The 21,595-nt window shown below is 41.2% G+C and overlaps 1 protein-coding gene and 1 pseudogene across 3 annotated transcripts in view; both read right to left on the minus strand.

Annotated features, from left to right (window-relative positions):
- TPD52L1 (TPD52 like 1) overlaps positions 1–21,595 on the minus strand; it is a 93,566-nt gene that overhangs the window by 13,680 nt on the left and 58,291 nt on the right. For all 3 annotated transcript variants that reach the window (XR_008698049.1, XM_055534970.1, XM_055534971.1), the window contains exons 2-4: positions 17,675–17,790; positions 9,777–9,925; positions 581–682 (exon numbers count right to left, since the gene is read on the minus strand). Coding sequence is in view for 2 of the 3 variants with exons in the window: in XM_055534970.1 (XP_055390945.1) it covers positions 581–682; positions 9,777–9,925; positions 17,675–17,790 (367 nt within the window). In the remaining variant the exon portion in view is untranslated. The remainder of the gene's footprint in view (positions 1–580; positions 683–9,776; positions 9,926–17,674; positions 17,791–21,595) is intronic.
- On the minus strand, positions 14,216–14,738 carry LOC129619520 (60S acidic ribosomal protein P1-like; annotated as a pseudogene).

The following is a 21,595-nucleotide window of genomic DNA, read 5'->3' on the forward strand; positions in this document are numbered from 1 at the left end:
CAGCTGTGCACTGGAAGAGATTACATCCACCAAAAATGAAGATGTAATAAACACTTATTAACATATTCACAATATATTGCCAAAGTAAAGAAAGAATATTACCAGGTGCATATATCCGTGGTACCTTTTTAGAATAAAAGAATAAATATCTATATATTTAGCATAGAAAAAAATATATATACTAGCTGTATGTGTACAAAAATGTAGCCAAGAATAGTTTATCAGAGCATATTCACTGAAAGCATATTTTAACTTAGTTTGAGTTACAGTGATTCAAATTCAGTGTGTGCTGCATTCTTTTGGAATCTCTCCTTATTACTGGTGATTAAAGGTACCCTCTGTCTTCTATTTTTACTGAATAGTAGAAAGGGCATCTCTGGGATCAGGTCCACTAAGCTGACCTTTAGGTAAAGGTCCCAATATAAAAATGTATCTCAGTCACCAATACGATCAGCCACATAAAATTTTAATCCAATTAAAGAAAAGAATGCCTTAGGAGGACTAGTCAATGGATAATGCCCCTCCTTGTCTCTGAAAGCCAAAGGCCTAGCCTCTTCCACATGGTTCTTTCCCACAGTACCTCATGTCTCCAAACTTCTTGCTGATGGCCGTCCCAACGTTACTGAAAGCTGCAGTTGCCTTCTGCCCGGCATGACTCAGGGTTTCATGTGTTTTCTTGTAGCTAGAAATAAAACAGAAAAATAAGAACAGCTTATTATCAAGACCGCCCATAATACATCCATCGTCCTTCTCTCTCCTGTGTGCTTAGTCGCTCAGTCATGGCCAACTCTTTGGGACCCCATGGGCTGTAGCCTGCCAGGCTCCTATGTCCATGGGGATTCTCCAGCAAGAATACTGGAGTGGGTTGCCATGCCCTCCTCCAGGGGATCTTCCCAACCTAGGGATGAACCCAGGTCTCCCACATTGCAGGCAGATTCTTGACCATCTGAGCCACCAGGGAACTTTTGAAAGTTCCCTTTCCAAAACAGATTTAGGAAGATGATCCACAGAAGCAATTGCTTCTGTTCTTTGGGGAGGATGGATTGGTGGCTGCTCATCAGCAGGAAAGTCAGACCATGCAATCTGAATTCAGTAAAAATACACATTTGTAAGCCTAGATCTGAATGTGCAGATCTTTAATCACAAATAATGGAACTGCTTCGATAGTAGAAAATTATTCTTAAAGAGATGTATTAACTCTATGAAAGGACAATGAAAGCTCTAGCGATCAAAGCTAACACAGATTAGAGAATGCATATTTCAAAGAGAAATGTAAGCTTTTCCTATTTATGTGGGTAAAAGGAACCATAAAAAGGCAAAATTGAACTAGTACTTATTTTGTAATATGGAGAGAGGTTGGAGTAAGAAGGGTGCATAATCTTAAGCTAATACAGTGACTTTTTTCAAGACAGTTTTAGGAATACAGTATTGCAATGATCTGTTCCTAAACCTATGTCCCCACAAGGCTGACTCCCCGAGGACAAGGAAGCCATTCATTTCTGTGTCCCTAGGATCTGGCAGCAGGAAAAAGGGGAAACTGAACAAATACTAGATGAAGGAATCAGTGATGGAAGGGGAAGCTCCTCTGTTGGTCTGAACTGGGAGTCCAGGCAGTAAGAACAGAGCGGTGTGATGGATTGTAGAGAGAGAATGGACAGACTTGACAAAAGGTTGCTAGTGACAAATGGAACAAGACAAAAAGATTGGCTTCAGGTTTTGAGCATGGTGGCAGGAAAGGCAGCGGTGTGTCCGCTGGCCTGGGAAATTTCTAAGCGTTAATAAACCAGAAAACAAAAGCACCTAACCTGAGGGAATATGTAAGCCAAGTCACTATACTGCACTGCTTAGACTTCACAGAGCTGTTCCCAGGTAAGTTCCCCAAAGCTCCCTGCTTAGCCTAGAATACTTTCATGCATATGGCATCTCCAAGAAGACTATGTCCTATGAAATCCATTATGTGGGAACTTCCCTTATCCTTCCTCCCCTTCCACCTCCCACAAGTCATCCAGCCCTAAATATACTATCAGACTCTAAGCAAATGCTTTAAAACACCCTTGTTGGTTTTCCTTGGGACTGAAATCACTTTAGTAATATGGTATTCTATTATTCTTTTTTGTTAGCAGGAAGAAACAAGTCTATAATATCAGCACCATATGTTATTTATTTACACAATGCCTGTGTTCTTAGGAAGTGTAAAAATCATGTATTATCTAGATGATAAAGTCAAACCAAACATTCATTACTAAACAGACATTTCCTAGGGAATAGGGAAAGACACATATTACACATTACAGCCTAAGTGAAGGGCCCCTCTGGAGTTATGCACTGCACAGAGTCTGTACCTTATGCTGCATCCTAATTGGGCTTGATCTTAAAACTGAGTAAGTAATATACACCCCCATCCAGATGCTAGGAGCCTGCATCTTGAAAAAGAGCCCTTCTGTCAGGCCACTGATAACCCCCAAGGAAGTCAGCATAGTTGCATTTTACTCCCTTCACTGTGCCATGAAACTCTATACATAGTTTGTGCTGTGCTCAGTCGCGTCCAACTCTCTGGCGACCCCAAGGACTGCACCCTGCCAGGTTCCTCTGTCCATAGGTTTCTCCAGGCAAGAATACTGGAGTGGGTTGCCATTTCCTTCTCCAGGGGATCTTCCTGACCCAGGGATCGAACCCACATCTCTTGTGTCTCCTGCACTGGCAGGTGGATTGGATTCTTTACCACTACGCCACCTGGGAAGCCTCCATAGTTTATACTGCTGCTGCTGCTGCTAAGTCGCTTCAGTCGTGTCCGACTCTGTGCGACCCCAGGGACGGCAGCCCAACAGGCTCCCCTGTCCCTGGGATTCTCCGGGCAAGAACACTGGAGTGGGTTGCCATTTCCTTCTCCAATGCATGAAAGTGAAAAGTGAGAGTGAAGTTGCTCAGTCGTGTTCGACTCCTAGCGACCCCATGGACTACAGCCTACCAGGCTCCTCTGTCCATGGGGTTTTCCAGGCAAGAGTACTGGAGTGGGGTGCCATTGCCTTCTCCAATAGTTTATACTACTAACACTTAAAACTGTTTTTCAACTCTACTGCATAAAAATATGTTCAATAATATTCAAATGATGAAAAACAACTTAAATGCTAACCTTCTGATTGACCTGACAACCTTCTAATTTAAAAGGAAGCAGTATTTAACATTTTAGATTACTAGCATCTCTTATTTTAAGCTAAATGTGAATTACACCATTGCTGAGTTCCATAATTGACAGAGCAGGAGACTAATATATTTTCCTTAAAGAAAAGTCAAAATGTTAAGATATCCTCAGGTTGCTGTCAGCTGTGCGCTGGGAGGCAGAAAACTCGAGAGTATTTGCTCTAAGACGTCTGTGTTGTGTGGCTCTCCTCAGGGTTCCCATAATCCCCTCTGCATAGCTCTTCCCAAACATTGTTCCTTTGTGCTGCAATTAGGGTTTTTGAATCCCTCTCTGTGACTTATCTGAACTTCCTGAGGGTGGGGACCACATCTTGTTCATCATCACTGTATCCCCAGCGGCTGAAATCAACCAGAGCAAGAGCCCCATGAGGCCAAAGGGAGGAAACAGAGGCCACTTGGATTCCCTGACTTCAGGTACAAGGTGCAAAGTCAGGACTTGGCAGCGTGAACTTTTCCCTTCTAGAGAAGAGCCATGGTGACCTTAAAATGAGTGAGGGAAATTTGTCCTTGCGTGCTCTAAAGCAACTCCAGCAAACACCCGCTTTGGGGGAATATGGGCTTCCTTGGTGGTTCAGAAGATAAAGAATCTGCCTGCAATGCAGGAGACGCAAGAGATGCAGTTTTCATCCCTGGGTCGGGAAGATCCTCTGAAGAAGGAAATGGCAATCCACACTAGTATTCTTGCCTAGAAAATTCCATAGACTGAGATGCCTGGCGGGCTACAGTCCATGGGGTCACAAAGAATAGGACAAGTCTAAGAAACTAAGCATGCATGCACATGTATATATTGAGGAGAACGTTAAGTTTTACTCTCTTAGCAAATTTCATTTATACAATAGTGTTTTCAACTATGGTCATTATATTATACATTAGCTCCTCAAACCTTATTCAACTTATAAGTAATAGTTTGTACTCTTAGCAACCTCTCCCTATTTCACCCATACCCACCACCTCCAGAAACCACTCTTGCATTTTCTGTTTCCAAGAGTCTGACTTTTTTTTTAGATTCCACATATAAGTGACACTATGCAGATTCTATCCCTCTCTGACTCCACTCAGCATAGTGCCCTCAAGGTCCACCCATATTATTGCAAACAACAGGATTTCCTTTTCTCATGGTTGAATAATACTCCATTGTATCTGTGTGTGTGTGTGTGTATCTTTACATTTTAAGGACTGGGTAACCTTTAACCATTAGAACAGGTGAGCTCTTTGGCCAGCATACTGACAGAGGGCTCTTCCTCTCTTCATGTCCTAGTGATTTGAAAATCAGTGTTAATAATCAAAAGGAGAAAGCATGTCATCCTCTAACGTGTTCTGACCTAAAGCATTTTTCTACATGCAGGTAGAAAAAAAAATTGTAATTCAACAGTCTTTTTACAAGAAGATATTTTATAGCCCAAATCTATTTTCTATTATGGAATTTAAAAGAGAGCATTACTTTAACAACTGCATATGCAGCACTTCACCAAAGACACAAAAACTATTTAGACTTCTTCTCTTCCAAAGGTTCCCCAAACACAACACCAAATCACAGATTTACCACTTGAATCTAGAAAAGTAGAACCTATGTTCTACCTTGTATGATGAGGCCAGTAAGAAGAATGAACAACCATGAGAGAGATGGGCTTTTAAAATTAGGTCTTTAATCTTCACTGGCACTTCTGAACCTAATGTGCCACAACAGTTCCTCATAAATAAGATATAATAATCTTTACTGACCACAATAGGCTGGAAGTCTTAGAAGCACAAAATCAAAGAGTAAATAAATCGTATACCAAGCTTCAATTTTCAAGCACTATGCATTTTTTTTAAAAGCTGAATGTTAGAGTTTTACTCCGCTGTATATAGGGTGAATTTATTAAGCTTCCAAAAAGATGAAATAGTTGAAATTCCATTCCATGACCTTCTCCCCTTTGTAGACTACCATTTGGTCTAATACAACTCAGAGGGGTTTACTGTTGGGGCAATTTCACGGGTTAGCAAAGGCCACTCACTCACTAAAATGAAGCACATCAGTTTGAATAGTCCACCATGACATCAGGTTTTCAAATTACTTTTCCTTCTATCTCCAGAAGAGATTCAATTTCTCCTCCAATGGTCTCCCCACCTCTTCACCCCAAGGCCACCCACCTCCCCTGTGCCTCCTTACAGCCTAGAAACATTACAGAGCTTCAGAGAAGAACAAAGAAGAGGGTAGGGGGACTTTTTGTGTGTGTTCTTAGAGTCTCTGAAATCAAGGCACCCAAAAAGCTAGACAAAAACAACAGCAACAACAAGCCCTGGGACACAGATGATCTCTTGACCTAATACTATATGGTTATCTTTCTAAAAGGGAGATAATTTTAATCTGCTGTGTAGTTATTCCTAGTCATCTGGTTTCATTCCAATATGAATCCTACCACAAACTAAAATATGCAAAATCTTTCATTAACATATCAGAAGTTTTCATTTCATTATAAATCAAACTAAATAGGTCATGACTGTTTAATCAGCATGCAAAGTATTGCCTCTGGAATACCTGTAGTGCCTTGACAGCTAAAATTCTTTTTAGTGCTTTGAAATCTAATTCTATCCAAGCTAACCCTACCCCAGTTCCTCACTCCCTCACATCAAAATTTTCACCACATGATGCATAGATATTGTTCTAAAATCGGTGTGATGTACACTAATAGCAGGAATTTAAATATTTAAGGGAGGAAAAAAAAAGGAAAGATGGGTGAATGGAAAAAATAATGAATCTTACACACATATCCATCACTCACAGTTAATCCCAGTTAATATACTGGTTTCCTTTCAGTCTTTTTTCTACATATATATATTTTATAAGTGAGATGGGTTTTCACTGAATATTATGTTAGCTAGCATTTTTCCATGTAATTAATTTTTTTGGAAAAGTAGAATTTTAATGGATGCAAATTATTTAATAAACAATAATTTATTTCACCATTAAAAATATCCAGGGGAAAAATAGATTCTATGATCACACCCTACCCCTTGTCCCAACATAGGACTTTTCCCTTCCCTTCAGTTCAGTTCAGTTCAGTCACTCAGTCGTGTCCAACTCTTTGCGACCCCATGAATTGCAGCACCCCAGGCCTCCCTGTCCATCACCAATTCCCGGAGTTCACTCAAACTCATGTCCATCGAGTCGGTGATGCCATCCAGCCATCTCATCCTCTGTCGTCCCCTTTTCCTCCTGCCCCCAATCCCTCCCAGCATCAGTCTTTTCCAATGAGTCAGCTCTTCGCATGAGGTGGCCAAAGTACTGGAGTTTCAGCTTTAGCATCATTCCTTCCCTTAGCAGTTAAGAAAAAAGGGTGGGAGAGAATGATCTCCTGAAATTATGTTGCTGATAGACTGAGGCCTCCCTCTTAAAAAAGAGATTTATTCTTTACAAAGGAAAGTTCGCATCATTCTTCAAGGTTAGTGAGACCATAATCATCTGTATTTATTAACTAATCTCTTAGGAAATCTGTTCTAGTCCTGTAGCTTTCACTGCATCAGTATGTAGATAACTCTCATGTCCATCTCTAGCCCTGATTTTTCCTCTGAGTCGCCCCCTTGGAGCAACTTGTTGGTCTGTTGGGCATCTCAGACTAAGCACAGCTCAAACAGAATTTTTTTCAACATTTTATTTTGCCTTGGCTGCTAAGGCGTGTCCGACTCTTTGTGACCCTATGGACTGTAGCCCAGCAGGCACCTCCGTCCATGGGATTTCCTAGGCAAGAATACTGGAGTGGGTTGCCATTCCGTTCTCCAGGGGATCTTCCTGACCCAGGGACTGAACCCAGGTCTCCTGCATTGCAGGTGGTTTCCGGCATTTCCGGCAGATTCTTTACTGACTGAGCCACCAGGGAAGCCCTTCTATTGGAGAATAGCCGATTAACAATGTTGTGATAGTTTCAGATGAACAGTGAAGGGATTTAGCCGTATACATGTATCCATCCTGCCCCAAACTCCCCTCCCATCCAGGCTGCCACAAAACAGTGAGCAGAATTCCATGTGCTATACAGCAGATCCTTGTTGGTTATCCATTTAAAATATAGCAGTGGACCTGTCCATCCCAAACTCCCTAGCCGTCCCTGCCCCCCATTCTTCCCCCCTTCCCTGGCAACCATGGTTCCTTCTCTAAGTCTGTGAAGCCAAAACAGAATTCTTGGATCTCCCCACCAGACCTGCTTCCTACAACAGCAAACAGGTGTACAAAGTGCCAGATGCTGTTCTGCACTCACTGAATCCTCACTACTTATGATAGGTACTAATATGATCTCATTTCATGGAAGCCCCTCTATGCTTGGGAGAGAAGAATCAGCAAAGAGAAAAACTGTTTCCCACTCAGATACTAGGAATGTAATATCTTTAAGTTCCAAAGGGTAATAGTAGGGAAGAAAATGCATAACACAAGGTCAAAAACTTCTTGATGGTGGAATCTGGGGTCAAAGATAGGAAGCCTCTATGGTTTCTCCATCAGGCCCCACCCCTCAACACACAAAAGGAAGAAAAATCACATTATGATTTGGGCACCTTCTTCCCTTTGGTACAAGACCACCTGGCAAGCAAAATATTTTAAATCATTAGAAAAGTACCACACGAGTTCATTATTTTGTGTAATTTTAAAAAGTAACCCCATAAAAGCAAGACTGTAGAATATTCAAAGTTCTTCTGCTGCTGCTGCTGCTAAGTCGCTTCATTCGTGTCCGACTCTATGCGACCCCATAGACGGCAGCCCACCAGGCTACCCCGTCCCTGGGATTCTCCAGGCAAGGACACTGGAGTGGGTTGCCATTTCCTTCTCCAATGGATGAAAGGGAAAAGTGAAAGTGAAGTTGCTCAGTTGTGTCCAACTCTTCACGACTCCATGGTCTGCAGCCTACCAGGCTCCTCCATCCATGGGATTTTCCAGGCAAGAGTACTGGAGTGGGGTGCCATTGCCTTCTCCACAAAGTTATTCTATACCTTGCCTAATATCAGACAAGAAGATAATAGCAAAGCTGAAAACATTTCTGCTGGTCTAAGAAAGAAAAACTTGCTTCTCCAGTGTTTCTCCTGTACTCTCACACTTACCAGCAGACTCAGGACACTTCTGACACCAGATGTGTTTGTGTGGAGGGGTTTCTCACATCAAGAGGTTCTGCAACACCAGCTGAGTCTCCTACAATTTAATTCTGACACTACCTAAAGATCACATCAGATCCCACAGGTTAAGGGCTCAGTCCCACAAGAGTGCTCCCCACTCACCCCACTTCAGATGCAAATCACAAGCCCAGATTATCACCAGTCCTCCTGACCAAAGTGTTAGTCACTCAGTCATGTCTGACTCTTTGCGACCCCATGGACTGTAGCCCACAAGGCTCCTCTGTTCATGGAATTCTCCAGGCAAGAACACTGGACTGGGTTGCCATGCCCTTCTCCAGGGGATCTTCCTGACCAAGGAATTGAATTGCAGGTACTGTCAGCCACCAGGGAAGTCCAAGGGGCTATAAATCAGAGGTTCCTACAACCTCCTCCCCAAGTTCAATTAATTTGCAAGAGTGGCTCACAGAACTTAAGAAAACAGATTACTTGCTAGGTTATACCGATTTATTGTAAAAATTATATGATAAAAGATACAGATGAACAGCCCGATGAAAGAGGCATGTGGGGATGGGAACCCATCCCCATGTTCCCATGGAAATACATGCTTTCCATGCTTTCTCCTGGGACCCACCTGCCTGGCACTTCCATGGGTTCAGCAACCCCAAAGCTTTCCAAATGCCATATTTCTGAGATTTTTATGGAGTTTCATCTCTCCATAGAGAATGGGGGCATGGGACTGACAGCTTCTAATCATGGCTTCGTCTTTCTAGTGACCGGCTCTCCTCCAGGAGTTCGCCAAGAGTCATCTTATTAGAACCAAGGATACGGCTGTCACCCTGGAAATCCCAAAGGATTTAGGAACTCTGTGTCAGGAATCAGGGTAAAAGTGCAAACATGAGAACAAAAGATGCTCCTAGTGCTCTTATCACTTAAGAAATTATATGAATTTTGGGAGCTTTGTGCCAGGAACTGGAGGCAGAGGCCGATATACACATACATATTCTATAGAGTAACAGGGATAAAAAGCACATCCCCAAAATATGAAAGATACAGTTTTTTCTCTTTACATTAATGGTCAACAAGTCTACAGTTTTTAAAACTGTCAATCATTTTTAATAGAAATTCAAAATATGTAGTGAGTGCCACGTATTCAAAGGATTTAGAATTTTATGGAAAAACATAAGCCTAAAGTATATATTTAACAAATGTTAAAAAATATGTATATTGAAGAGAAAGAATTTAAAATTGTACAACTCCATAAAAGTAGTCTAAGTGAAAACAGAGTTTTGGTGAACAAAGTTTTATTTCATGAAGCTACTTTGTAGAGCCTGTATCATGCAACATATTAATGACCATTCATATTTCTATATATTTTACTTCTAGAGAAAATATTTTCCCTGGACACCAGTCCAAAATAAGCCTTGAAGGAAAAAAAAATATAGAAGAGGCAAGACAGCAGGCTGAGTGTTACTTTTTAAGAAAAAAAATATACTTACGCAGTAGTTGTCTGCACGTCATGCCAGCCTCTGCTAAAGTTCTGTTTTAATTCATTCATCAGGTTCATGCCGAGTTTTTGTTTTATCTCCACAAGATGCCTTTCTTTTGCTGATAAAACTTGTCGTAAGGTTGTAATTTCGTCTTCCAGCTACAAGCAGGAGGGAAAATGATGGGGGAAAATGTCAGACCAGGTGCAACATTCAAGGGCAGAAGCTCTCAGTGATCCAAAGCACCCTGGGCACCCTCTTGTTTACGCAGCCCTATGTAAGGCCTTAGCAAACACATCCTGTAGAGAAGTCTAATATTTTCAAATGAAAGTAGATTTTTTAGTTTGAATGGTTCTAAATGTAAACGCTACTCCTTGTAAAAAATTCACTCATACAGCAAAATACAAAGACAATAAAAACCATGTGTAATCTACTAGGAAATAGACACTGTTAAGAGTTTCTGGTTTTCAATCGTCCAAATGTTTTTCTAAAATTATATGTAGGTATAATTTTTGAACAGGAAATTGATTGTGTAGTCTATATCTAATAACTTCTTTTCAAGTGCCATTAGTCAGCGTTATTTTTTTGCCATCCACACCTAAGCATACATTGTGGTTTTGCCAAGCTGGCATTTAACTCCTTACTTTTTTTAAAAAAATGAAGCATCTAAGTTTCATTTACATTCCAAGTGTCACTCTACTCCTGACCACAAACAGCATCACTAACCCTGTCAATCATCTTGCAAATGTGTTCCTTGTGTCACCAGAGACATAGCTGCTAGAAAAACATCTCAACAATGACATCTACTTTTGCAAAAATAGTGTTGTAAACCTTTGTATTCACAAAAAATCACTTAAACAAAATAGGCAGAAATACTGAATCAACCATCTGAAATATTCTAGTAGAAAAGAACACTATCTTGGAACTTTTAATATCAGCAAAATGTCCTAGTAGTCTAACATTTTCCTTTTTTTTTTTTTTACAGTTGTGAAACGTTTTTGTATGTTCATGGAAATTTTCCTGAAGTCTTTCTAAAATGAATTCCACCTTCCATGACATGTTATAGTTAGTAGCATCCTATGTTTTCTTTTTTCTTTGGCCATGCCAAGTGCCATATGGGATCTTAGTTCTCCTACTGCAGATCGAACTCATACCCCTTGTGTTGGAACCACAGAGTCTGGACCACCAGAGAAGTCTCCACGCTATCGCTTCTTGACAAGCAAGAGTCTTCAGTATGCAGCTATATACTCATTACTCCAAAAGGAGTATATTCAGGGGTGGCCAAGGCGGACTGTGTTTTTAGTCTCTCCGTTAAATGAGAACACACTATCATTTTATTTTTCTTTTTTTTTTAAATTTTATTTTATTTTTAAATTTTACATAATTGTATTAGTTTTGCCAAATATCAAAATGAATCCGCCACAGGTATACATGTGTTCCCCATCCTGAACCCTCCTCCCTCCTCCCTCCCCATACCATATCAGATCCTTCTATCCTTTTGCTCTCATGTTATATTCCGTATTTTCATCTTAGTCAACGAGCTCACCTGCATTTAGTCTGTTGCCTAAGATTTCTCAAGGTTGTATCTCTAGCTCTCTTACCATAGAAAATACTTGGGCTTCAGGTCAGCTTTTTATTCAGCATAGAGATTTTTTTTCTTCTTTCTTTTGAATAAATAATATGTTTGAGTGACTGAAATGACTAGGAATCTGGTTTTATAGATATATTAGGTATTACTGCTTTTTCCAATGTGTAACAAGAGTAATGAGAAAATTTTTAACTTGCAGAGAAAAATTAAAGATGTAGAGAAGAAGAGAGAGGTTTAAACATCTTGCTATTCTCATCCTTTTATCTATGGAATCTCAGAAATTTATTCAACATTATGGGGGACAGTAGGATATTCATTAGTTTTGGGGAGTTGGGAGGAATGGGTAAAAGATTCACAAGATTTCTAATGAAACCCATGGTCCCAAAAAAGCGATAGACATGCTGAAGTGACCAAATCATCAAACATCATCCTAAAGAAATATTAAATCCCACATCTAATCATTTAAGAATTGAAGCATATGTTAAAAGGTATTTGTAGAGAAAAGACTTCTAATGATTAAAACATGAACTCAGTTACTCTATGCAGACTAATGTCAGGTACTATAAGGAAAGTCTCACTATTTCAATAAAATGTTAGACTCACACTTCTTAATGCTTTCATTTATATATCAGTGATGTTGGAGAAGACTCTTGAGAGTCCCTTGGACTGCAAGGAGATCCAACCAGTCCATTCTGAAGGAGATCAGCCCTGGGATTTCTTTGGAAGGAATGATGCTAAAGCTGAAACTCCAGTACTTTGGCCACCTCATGCGAAGAGTTGACTCATTGGAAAAGACTCTGATGCTGGGAGGGATTGGGGGCAGGAGGAGAAGGGGACGACAGAGGATGAGATGGCTGGATGGCATCACTGACTCGATGGACGTGAGTCTCAGTGAACTCTGGGAGTTGGTGATGGACAGGGAGGCCTGGCGTGCTGCGATTCATGGGGTCGCAAAGAGTTGGACACGACTGAGTGACTGATCTGATCTGATCTAAATATAATATATTCCAAAATAGTTATTAAGAAAATCCCAAAAGGTAAAATTAAAAGATAATTCTTAAATTATATTAACTGGCAAGACTGAAAATGGTCAATCTCATCTCTTTTTGCAGAGCACAGAGTCCTGACACAGCAGAAAGTCCTTTAATCACAAATACTTTAAATGATGATCCTGGTGAGATTCAATCCCTTATTGGACTAATGAGAATTTTTGGCCTAGTTACATCATTTCAGTTTATATAAAAGTCACTCAGAGAGCACATTTAAAATGAATATTCCAGAAGGAGGCCCTTTTAAGGCCCTGAGATTCTGATGTCTCAAATTTGGTGAGGCCTGTCTATATATATTATTTAACAAGTACCCCCAGATACTCTGATGCAGGTAGTATAGAAATTCTACATTGTAAGCCATATCAAATTCATTTTGGAATGAGCTGGAGGGCAGGTAAATCATTAATTGAAGTATTTAAGATATCCTTTCCCCATTAATTTTAAATTAATCATGTCTTCGTTAGAATCTAACAGTCTGGTTCTTTGGTTTCTTGATTCCCCTAGGAGATCTCCTTGTAGGATAAATATTTATGTACAATATTAGATATTTAAACTTGGTTACTTATATATGAATGAATAGGAATTTAAGTGTTGGTGAGGATGGGGAGAAATTGAAACCCTTGTACATTGCTGGTGGAAATAAAAATGGTTCAGCCACTGTGGAAAATAGTCCAGCAGTTTCTCAAAAAATTAAAGGTGGAATTATCATATGACCCAGCATTCCTATTTCCACTATATTCCCCAAAGAATTGAGAACAGGTACTCAAACAAATACACGTATATACATGTTCATAACAGAAGTATTCACAATAGCCAAAAGAGTAAAAGGGAATTCTATCTGCCTGACTGCTTTTGAGCTGGGGCGTTGTTTTGTCTTGTTGTTTGGCTTTTTGTTTTTTCTTGCCTTCAGCTTCAAACTAAAACATCAGCTCTTCCCAGACCTTTAGACTGAGCTGCACTATTGACCCCCCTGGGTGTCCAGCTTGCTGACTGGACACAGAGTCACATTAGCTGATTCCTTAGAATAAATCTCTTTGTATATACATCCTATTGGTTCTACTTCTCTGGAGAACCCCGATTAACACAGAGGGGTGCTACAGTAAGATGCTATTGGTTATGAAGTCTTTAGTTGTTCACCAGTTCAGTCCAGAAAGAAATAAAGACTCGAAGGAAAAAACTGGGAGAGGAAGGAAGAGCCCAGGACACTTATTTGTCAGCCTGAGACAGGTGGCTTGAGGGCACTGTGTGTTTTCCTTGGGAAACCACACGCCAAGAAGGAACAGCCAAAAGAGGCTTGTCTACTTAGTAACGCTGTCTGGTAATTTTCCTACTCCTATTAATGCCTACTTTTCTTGAGTCATTTTATCGAGGTGACATTGGCAGTACTTGATTATTATATAATCATAAATTTACAGTTATCAGGCCAACACTTCATCCTTTTCAAAAACCAAGCCACATTATAGAATACTGAGCATCAAATGCAGCTTCACGAAATGAAAGTGGGAGTGGGATGTTAGTAGCACAGAACTAATGAGCAAGTTTATTTAAAAAGAGAGCTAGGAAAAAAAAAAAAAACCCGCAGAATAGATGTGTAAAGAACTCAGAAAAGATGTTAGGAGCAGCTGGTAAGAGGACTAATGAGAACAAATACTTAAAACAAATAGAATTTCTTTATATATGGACAAGATTTGTTTAAAAAAAAAAACCCATATTCTACTTCTGGAATTTACAAATACACATATTTGTTGGTGCTCTGAGTCAAGTTCATTAGAAATGTTAATTGCACACCTTCCATGTATACACAAACCACTGCATCAGGTCAGAAGTGATACTGGTGTTGCGTTGAAGGAACTTTTTTTTCTTTTTTTAGAGCTCAGCTTTTTACTGAATGTGTTACTAAAGAGGCTTAGTGAAAAAAGACCAGAGCCCACGTCATCATCAGACTCTTCAGATTGTACTGTCTTTGCTTCTACTTTCTTCTCCTCAGCTGGGGCAGCAGTGGTGGCCGGGGCAGGTCCGCCAGCCCCAGAGGAGGTTCCCGATGTTGACACCGGCCAAAGCCTTTGCAAACAAGCCTGGCCAGAAAGGCTCAACATTTACACCAGCTGCTTTTTTTTTTCTTTTTAATTAATTAATTTATTTTAATTGGAGGCTAATTACTTTACAATATTGTAGTGGGTTTTGCCAGATACTGACGTGAATCAGTGAACACATGTACACCAGCTGCATTAATGAAGGCATTGATCTTATCCTCCAGACTGTCACCTCATTGTCGTGCAGAATGAGGGCCGAGTGGATGCAGGTGAGCTCCAAGACGGAGGCCAGGGTGCAGGCGAGTTAGCTAGGAGGGGGCTGCCAGGCACAGTGCTAGTTGCCGGAAAAAGTGAGAGCCTCACCCCAAAACGGCCTTAGCTTCCTCAGAAGGACCAAGCACCTTAGCGGCAGCAGAGGAAAGCTGAAGGAACTTTTAAAAACACGCATATTGCATGACCACAATAACAAACTCAGGACTGAACAGATTCCTCTTTTAAAATGCAGACTTCCGTCTAAGATGTACTAGCCTCTTGGACAGTATTTGCTTAAGTCTCTCTTCTCAAGGACAGGTCTTCCTGCAGCCAGCACTTGGTAAACAGAACAATATGCTGGTTGTGTGAGTGAATGCAGTTACAGATTCACCCTGAAGTCTAAAGGTGTCCTCCTGGGAATATGGGCTACAAAACAGCGTAAGGTAAAAGCAGACCAGGGTGTGGGGGAAACGGAGCAGGGTGGATCCAGCACAGCTGGCAGATAGTAGGAGAATCCAAGGGAGGGCAGTGTACAGAAGGGGAGACCGGGTGCCCGGCATACCCTGCGACCCCTTTAAGCAAAGCAGTCAGACATAAGACGTCCTTCTACACAAAGCTCTTGCCTTGGATCATGGCCACAACTGATTGCCTGACTTGAAAGCAATCTAACAGGCTGATCTGTGAGGTGTCCACCCACGTGGCTAACAGACCCAGTGGGATCGTCCCTCAAACAGAGAGGAGCTGCTTGTGAGCAGGGGTCCTGGAAAAATATCTCTGGAGAACTGAGGTAGATAAGCTGAACTGTTTACAAGACGTCTCAGTTCTTCATAGGGCCAGCTGTGAGACCGCAGAGATGTCCTTGATACAATTAAACCCTAGCATCTGAGGTCATCTGAATGCATGTGTGGTCTGAAAGAACCTAATTTGTGTGTGTGTGCGAAGGGCAGGCAGTATATAAGGGCAGAAAAAGCGGGTTTAAGAAAAGAGTGAGCATAAAGCATTGGTGGCCTGAGGTGGAGGGAGAAGAAATGGGAATGTGAAAAGGAAAAATAGCTGATTACTTTCTTTGATTTTTGCTGCGCAGGAGCAAAGAGCTGTGCCCAGTGCCCCCAGAAGTCACACTGCTGCTCTTAACGAGATGCAGTGCTTCTTCACGCCTGAGGAATCCAGAAATGAGAGACAGGAGGCATGGAGGCTAATGCATCGTAAGGGATGAAAACATCAATCCTGATAACATGAACAAGTAACAGGGAGTCTGATGTTACTTTCAGAAGTCAGGCTCAAAGTCTGAGGAGTGAGGCACACTGGAGGATCGTTAATGTGGCCAAATGAGACACAAGTGTGTGAAAACTTTGGGGTTTTATGTTCATGGGGGCAACCACTGAGAACCAAGGCGTACTGTTTCTCGATTATCAAAGTAATACATGATCATTGTTGAAAGTTTAGAAAATACAGAATGCAGGTGCACAAAACATAGATGTATGTACGTGTCTGTCCATCTACCTATCTGTCTATCAGTAATTGCCAAAAGAAAAATCAAGTTATTTTCTAAAACTTCGTCTGTTACAGAGGTTGTGTATGAACTTAAACTTGGACAGCAGCAGTGAAGGAGTTAAATTTTAGCTTAGAATCAGTTAGCTAACACCTGTCTGTAGAATATAACTTTTGGACACCAAAACTGACACAAACAAGTCATGATCCAGGATTCCAGGCCTTAAGAAAATGTGGAGCTAGGACGTTCTCTGTCAAGGCTGACTGGTCCATGAACCCTGGCAGGTGTGGCCAATGTGAAGTCAACAAGGTGGTTCTGGATCAGTGGCCACAGACAGACCCAGCTAAAGAACTAGGCCATTTGATCCGAGGCACTGTCCTTACTAAAATAATCTCTGCTGCACTAGAAGAACAAGCTGCTCTTTTATTTGAACATGAAGTTATTTTAGGGTGTGTCTTGTGAAAGCACCTGAAATGTCTTCAGTATTATTAAGAGCTATCATGAACACTCAGCATCAGAACCTTAGAGCTTGGAGAGTCTGGGATGAATGAAGTGGGGTGAGGGTAAGGTGAAGCTTAACTTAAAGCAGTAGAAGAGGCCAAAGCAGGAAGGTGGAGCCCTGCTTCCCACTGGACCAGGGGCTTCCTGTCCTCTGAGCCAGGGATTCAAAATGGGGGTGAACACTGGCCCCTTCCCTCTTGCCCTATTGCTGCTTCTGCTTAAGAAGCTCCCCTTCTCCTGCCATTTCCTCCAACAATGTAAACTCTCCTTAGCAAAGTGTTGAGGGGCTGGTGGGTGACACAGACAAATGGCTTGAACCAAGAGTTGTCTTCCGGACAAACCAGGCAGCCTCCCCAAATCTAGGACCAGATGCTCGGAGCAACTACACAGGATCTAACGAAGCCTAAAGTCATCACAGTTCCCTCTCCACCCCCAGAGCTCTATTCTTCTGAAAAACAGCACATCAATTTAATAAATTCAGTTGCTTCCATGACTGACTTGTCATTATAAAAATAAATCATTTCCAAGTAGTTGTTGAGCTAGGCTGCTGACCAAAAACAACAACTGCTCTTAAAAGGTAGCTGACACCTAAACTGAGGTCTTGAAGGAATTCCATCAGGTTTAAGCATTGTGATACTAAATATGAGGTGCATGTTTACAACTCTTTATTGTTGCTTGAGCATCATGACCATTTGTTTTCCTATGGTCACCATTGGGTAATGGACCATTAGCATTACAAAATACCATAGAAAATGAATTATCTTACAATTCAATACCTATTCAATCTTATTAAATGAAAGACAACATTACTGTAATATGAACCTTTTATTGGACCATATAAATGTTCCAATATATTGGTCCATATAAATGGACCTCCATTTCATAAAACCTTACAGAAAAACTCAAACAAACTTTTTGGCCAACCCAACATCAGACTAACAATAATTCTGAGAATCCAGAGATAGGCATAGCAACAAGAAGATCTCTAAGCATACCTGAACTAGTTCTGCCTTTAACTCTTCTTTTTCTTCCTCGGAGAGCATGCTAGGGGAGTCAGCACTGGCTATTGCGTCTTCATCTCTTCCTTGCAGTGGTTCGGTCTCCAACAAACCTTTAGGCAAGATTGGTAAGATATACTGTCATTTAAAGAATGAATTTAGCCAAATTCTAGTTCCACAGTCTGAAGGACTAGATACTCTGATCGACCCTCTCTCTGAAAAACAACTAAAAATTCCTGAAGAAAATCATTCTAAATGTGTAATGAGCTGCCAAGAAAGTGAAGAATACTAAGAATCGCCCAAAGTTAAGTGAAAGTGGGAAGCTATAGATATAAACGAGTTTTCATTAGTTCTACATTTGCCACCGAGATGAATCCCAGCCTCAGTTTTCACTGTCCCATGGGATGCAGATGACTGGGGACAAAGCCCAGGACTATTGAGGGAGAGGATTTTATGAAGAGACCCCTCCATAAATCTACGTCCCCACAGGGCTACACCCTAAGAGTAAGGTGAACTAGAAATAAATACCCTTTATCCCCACAGGGATCTACAAGGCAAATCACCTGCCTTGACCCTCAGCACAGAATGGACAGACCAACAGAGCCTCCCCCAAGAATTCACGACATCCTCAGGTGGTCCAAAAGAACCTTGAGATCAGTTCAGTTCAGTTCAGTCCTTAGTCATGTCCGATGCTTTGCGATTCTGTGGACTGCAGTATGCCAGGCTTCCCTGTCCATCACCAACTCCTGCAGCTTGCTCAAACTCATGTCCATCGAGTTGGAGATGCCATCCAACCATTTCACCTTCTGCTGTCACCTTCTCCTCCTGCCTTCAATCTTTCCCAGCATCAGGGTCTTTTCCGATGAGGCAGTTCTTCCCATCAGGTGGCCAAAGTATTGGAGCTTCAGCTTCAGCATCAGTCCTTCCAATGGATACTTATGACTGATTTCCTTTAGGATGGACTGGTTGGATCTCCTTGTAGTCCAAGGGTCTCTCAAGAGTCTTTTCCAACACCACAGTTCAAAAGCATCGATTCTTTGGTGCTCAGCTTTCTTTATAGTCCAACTCTCACATCCATACATGACCACTGGAAAAACCACTGACTAGATGGACCTTTATTGGCAAAGTAATGTCTCTGCTTTTTAATATGCTGTCTAGGTTGGTCATAGCTTTTCTTCCAAGGAGCAAGCATCTTTTAATTTCATGGCTGCAATCACCATCTGCAGTGATTTTGGAATCCAAAAAACAAAGTCTCTCACTGTTTCCACTGTTTCCCCATCTATTTCCCATGAAGTGATGGGACCAGATGCCATGATCATAGTTTTCTGAATGTTGAGTTTTAAGCCAACTTTTCATTCTCCTCTTTCAATTTCATTAAGAAGCTCTTTAGTTATTCTTCACTTTCTGCCATAAGGGTGGTGTCATCTGCACATCTGAGGTTATTGATATTTCTCCCAGCAATCTTGATTCCAGCTTGTGCTTCATCCAGCCTGGCATTTCGCATGATGCACTCTGTATATAAGTTAAATAAGTAGAGTGACAATATACAGCCTTGACGTACTCCTTTCCCAATTTGGAACCAGTCTGTTGTTCCATGTCTGGTTCTAACTATTGCTTCTTGACCTGCATACAGATTTCTGAGGAGCAGGTAAGGTGGTCTGGTATTCCCATTTCTTGAATAATTTTGTACAGTTTGTTGTGATCCGCACAGTCAAAGGCCTTGGCATAATCAATAAAGTAGAAGTAGATGTTTTTCTGGAACTCTCTTGCTTTTTCGATGATCCAGCAGATGTTGGCAATTTGATCTCTGGTTCCTCTACCTTTTCTAAAACCAGCTTGAACATCTGGAAGTTCACAGTTCACATACTGTTGAAGCCTGGCTTGGAGAATTTTGAGCATTACTTTGCTAGCGTGTGAGATGAGTGCAATTGTGCTGTTGTTTGAACACTCTTTGGCATTGCCTTTCTTTGGGATTGGAATGAAAACTGACCTTTTCCAGTCCTGTGGCCACTGCTGAGTTTTCTAAATTGCTGGCATATTGAGTGCAGCACTTTCACAGCATCATCTTTCAGGATTTGAAATAGCTCAACTGGAATTCCGTCACTTCCACTGGAAGCATCACTACAAACAAACCTTGAGATTAGAGGTATTAAATAAAACTCTTTTTGACTTTGGTAATGGAAATATACAGATATGGAGCCTAGAACAACTGCAGCAGTGAGGAAACATCATGATCACACGAACTCTTGGTAAGGGGCGTGGGGAGTGCCTGGATTCTTGGTGACACCATTGTGCCACAGATTGTCGAGGGACTTCTGACTTGTCATGTGAGCAAAATGCCTTATTAGCAAAAAAATAAAGAGGTTCCCTATGGAGTTCATCATCATCTGGTCAATGCAAATGCATCGTTCTCTAGGGGCGTAGGACGCAGGCACACACATATAGGGAAGCTTTATTTATGACGTGAATTACAACAGAGCTGGCGTTTATACTTCTCCGGATAAAGGGAAGTCATGCAATACATTCTACTGGAACAAACTGTTACCCATATTAGAAAAAATAAAATGGGACACCTTCACACCATTCACCAATATTAAATTATAAATTTTTAGAAGACAACATGGGACTTCATATTTATGGACTTCTAGGTAAGAAAGGCGGAGACGGCAATGGCACCCCACTCCAGTACTCTTGCCTGGAAAATCCCATGGACAGAGGAGCCTGGTAGGCTGCAGTCCATGGGGTCGCGAAGAGTCGGACACGACTGAGCAGCTTCACTTTCACTTTTCACTTTCATGCATTGGAGAAGGAAATGGCAACCCACTCCAGTGTTCTTGCCTGGAGAATCCCAGGGACGGGGGAGCCTGGTGGGCTGCTGTCTATGGGGTCACACAGTCACACACGACTGAAGTGACTTAGCAGCAGCAGCAACAGCTGTAGGTAAGAAAGTATTTCTTAAGATACACAAAAAAGGGCAAATCATGAAAGAAAGGAGGGATAAGATTAAGAATGAGGTATCACCTCACACTTGTCCGAATGGCTATTGTCTAAAAGACCACAAATAACAAATGCTGGTGAGGAGAAAAGGGAATCTTTGTGCACTGTTAGTGGGAATGTAAATTGGTGCAGCCATTATGGAAAGCCAGTATGGAGGTTCTTCAAAAAGCCAAAAATAGGATTTACTGTATGATCCATCAATTTCACTTATGCATGTTTACCCAAAGAAAACAAAAGCACTGATTTGAAAAGATATATGTACCCCAATATTCATAGCATAATTATTTATAATAACCAAGATATGGATGCAGTCTAAGGGTCCCTCAACCAAAGAAAGAATAAAGAAGACATTGCAACAGGTGGATGGACCCAGAGGGTATTATGCTTAGTGAAATAAGTCAGAGAAAGACAAATACTGTTTGTTATCATTTCGATGTAGAATCTAAAAAAAATAAAGCAAACAAATAAAACAGAAACAGCCTCACAGACATAAAGAACAAACTGTTGGTTACCAGTGGGAAGAAGGATCTGCAAGGGAAAACATAGGGGTAGAGGATTAAGAGAGACAAACTACTATATGAAATAAATAAGATACAAGGATATATTGTAAAGCACAGCCAATATTTTTATAATTACTTTAAATGGAGTATTTGTTGTTCAGTCACTCAGTCGTGTCCGACTCTGCGTGACCCCATGGACTGCAGCACGCCAGGCTTCCCTGTCCTTCGTCTCCCAGAGTGTGCCCAAACTCATGTCCATTGAGTCGGTGATGCCATACAACCATCTCATCCTCTGTTGTCCCCTTCTCCTGCTGCTCTCAATCTTTCCCAGCATCAGGGTCTCTTCCAATGAGTTGGCTCAGTATATCAAAACACTGAATCAGCTTTTCACCACCAAAGACTACAACTTTTGTCAGGCAGT

Source organism: Bubalus kerabau, chromosome 9 (assembly GCF_029407905.1).
Source record: "Bubalus kerabau isolate K-KA32 ecotype Philippines breed swamp buffalo chromosome 9, PCC_UOA_SB_1v2, whole genome shotgun sequence".
NCBI classification, from domain to species: domain Eukaryota; kingdom Metazoa; phylum Chordata; class Mammalia; order Artiodactyla; family Bovidae; genus Bubalus; species Bubalus kerabau.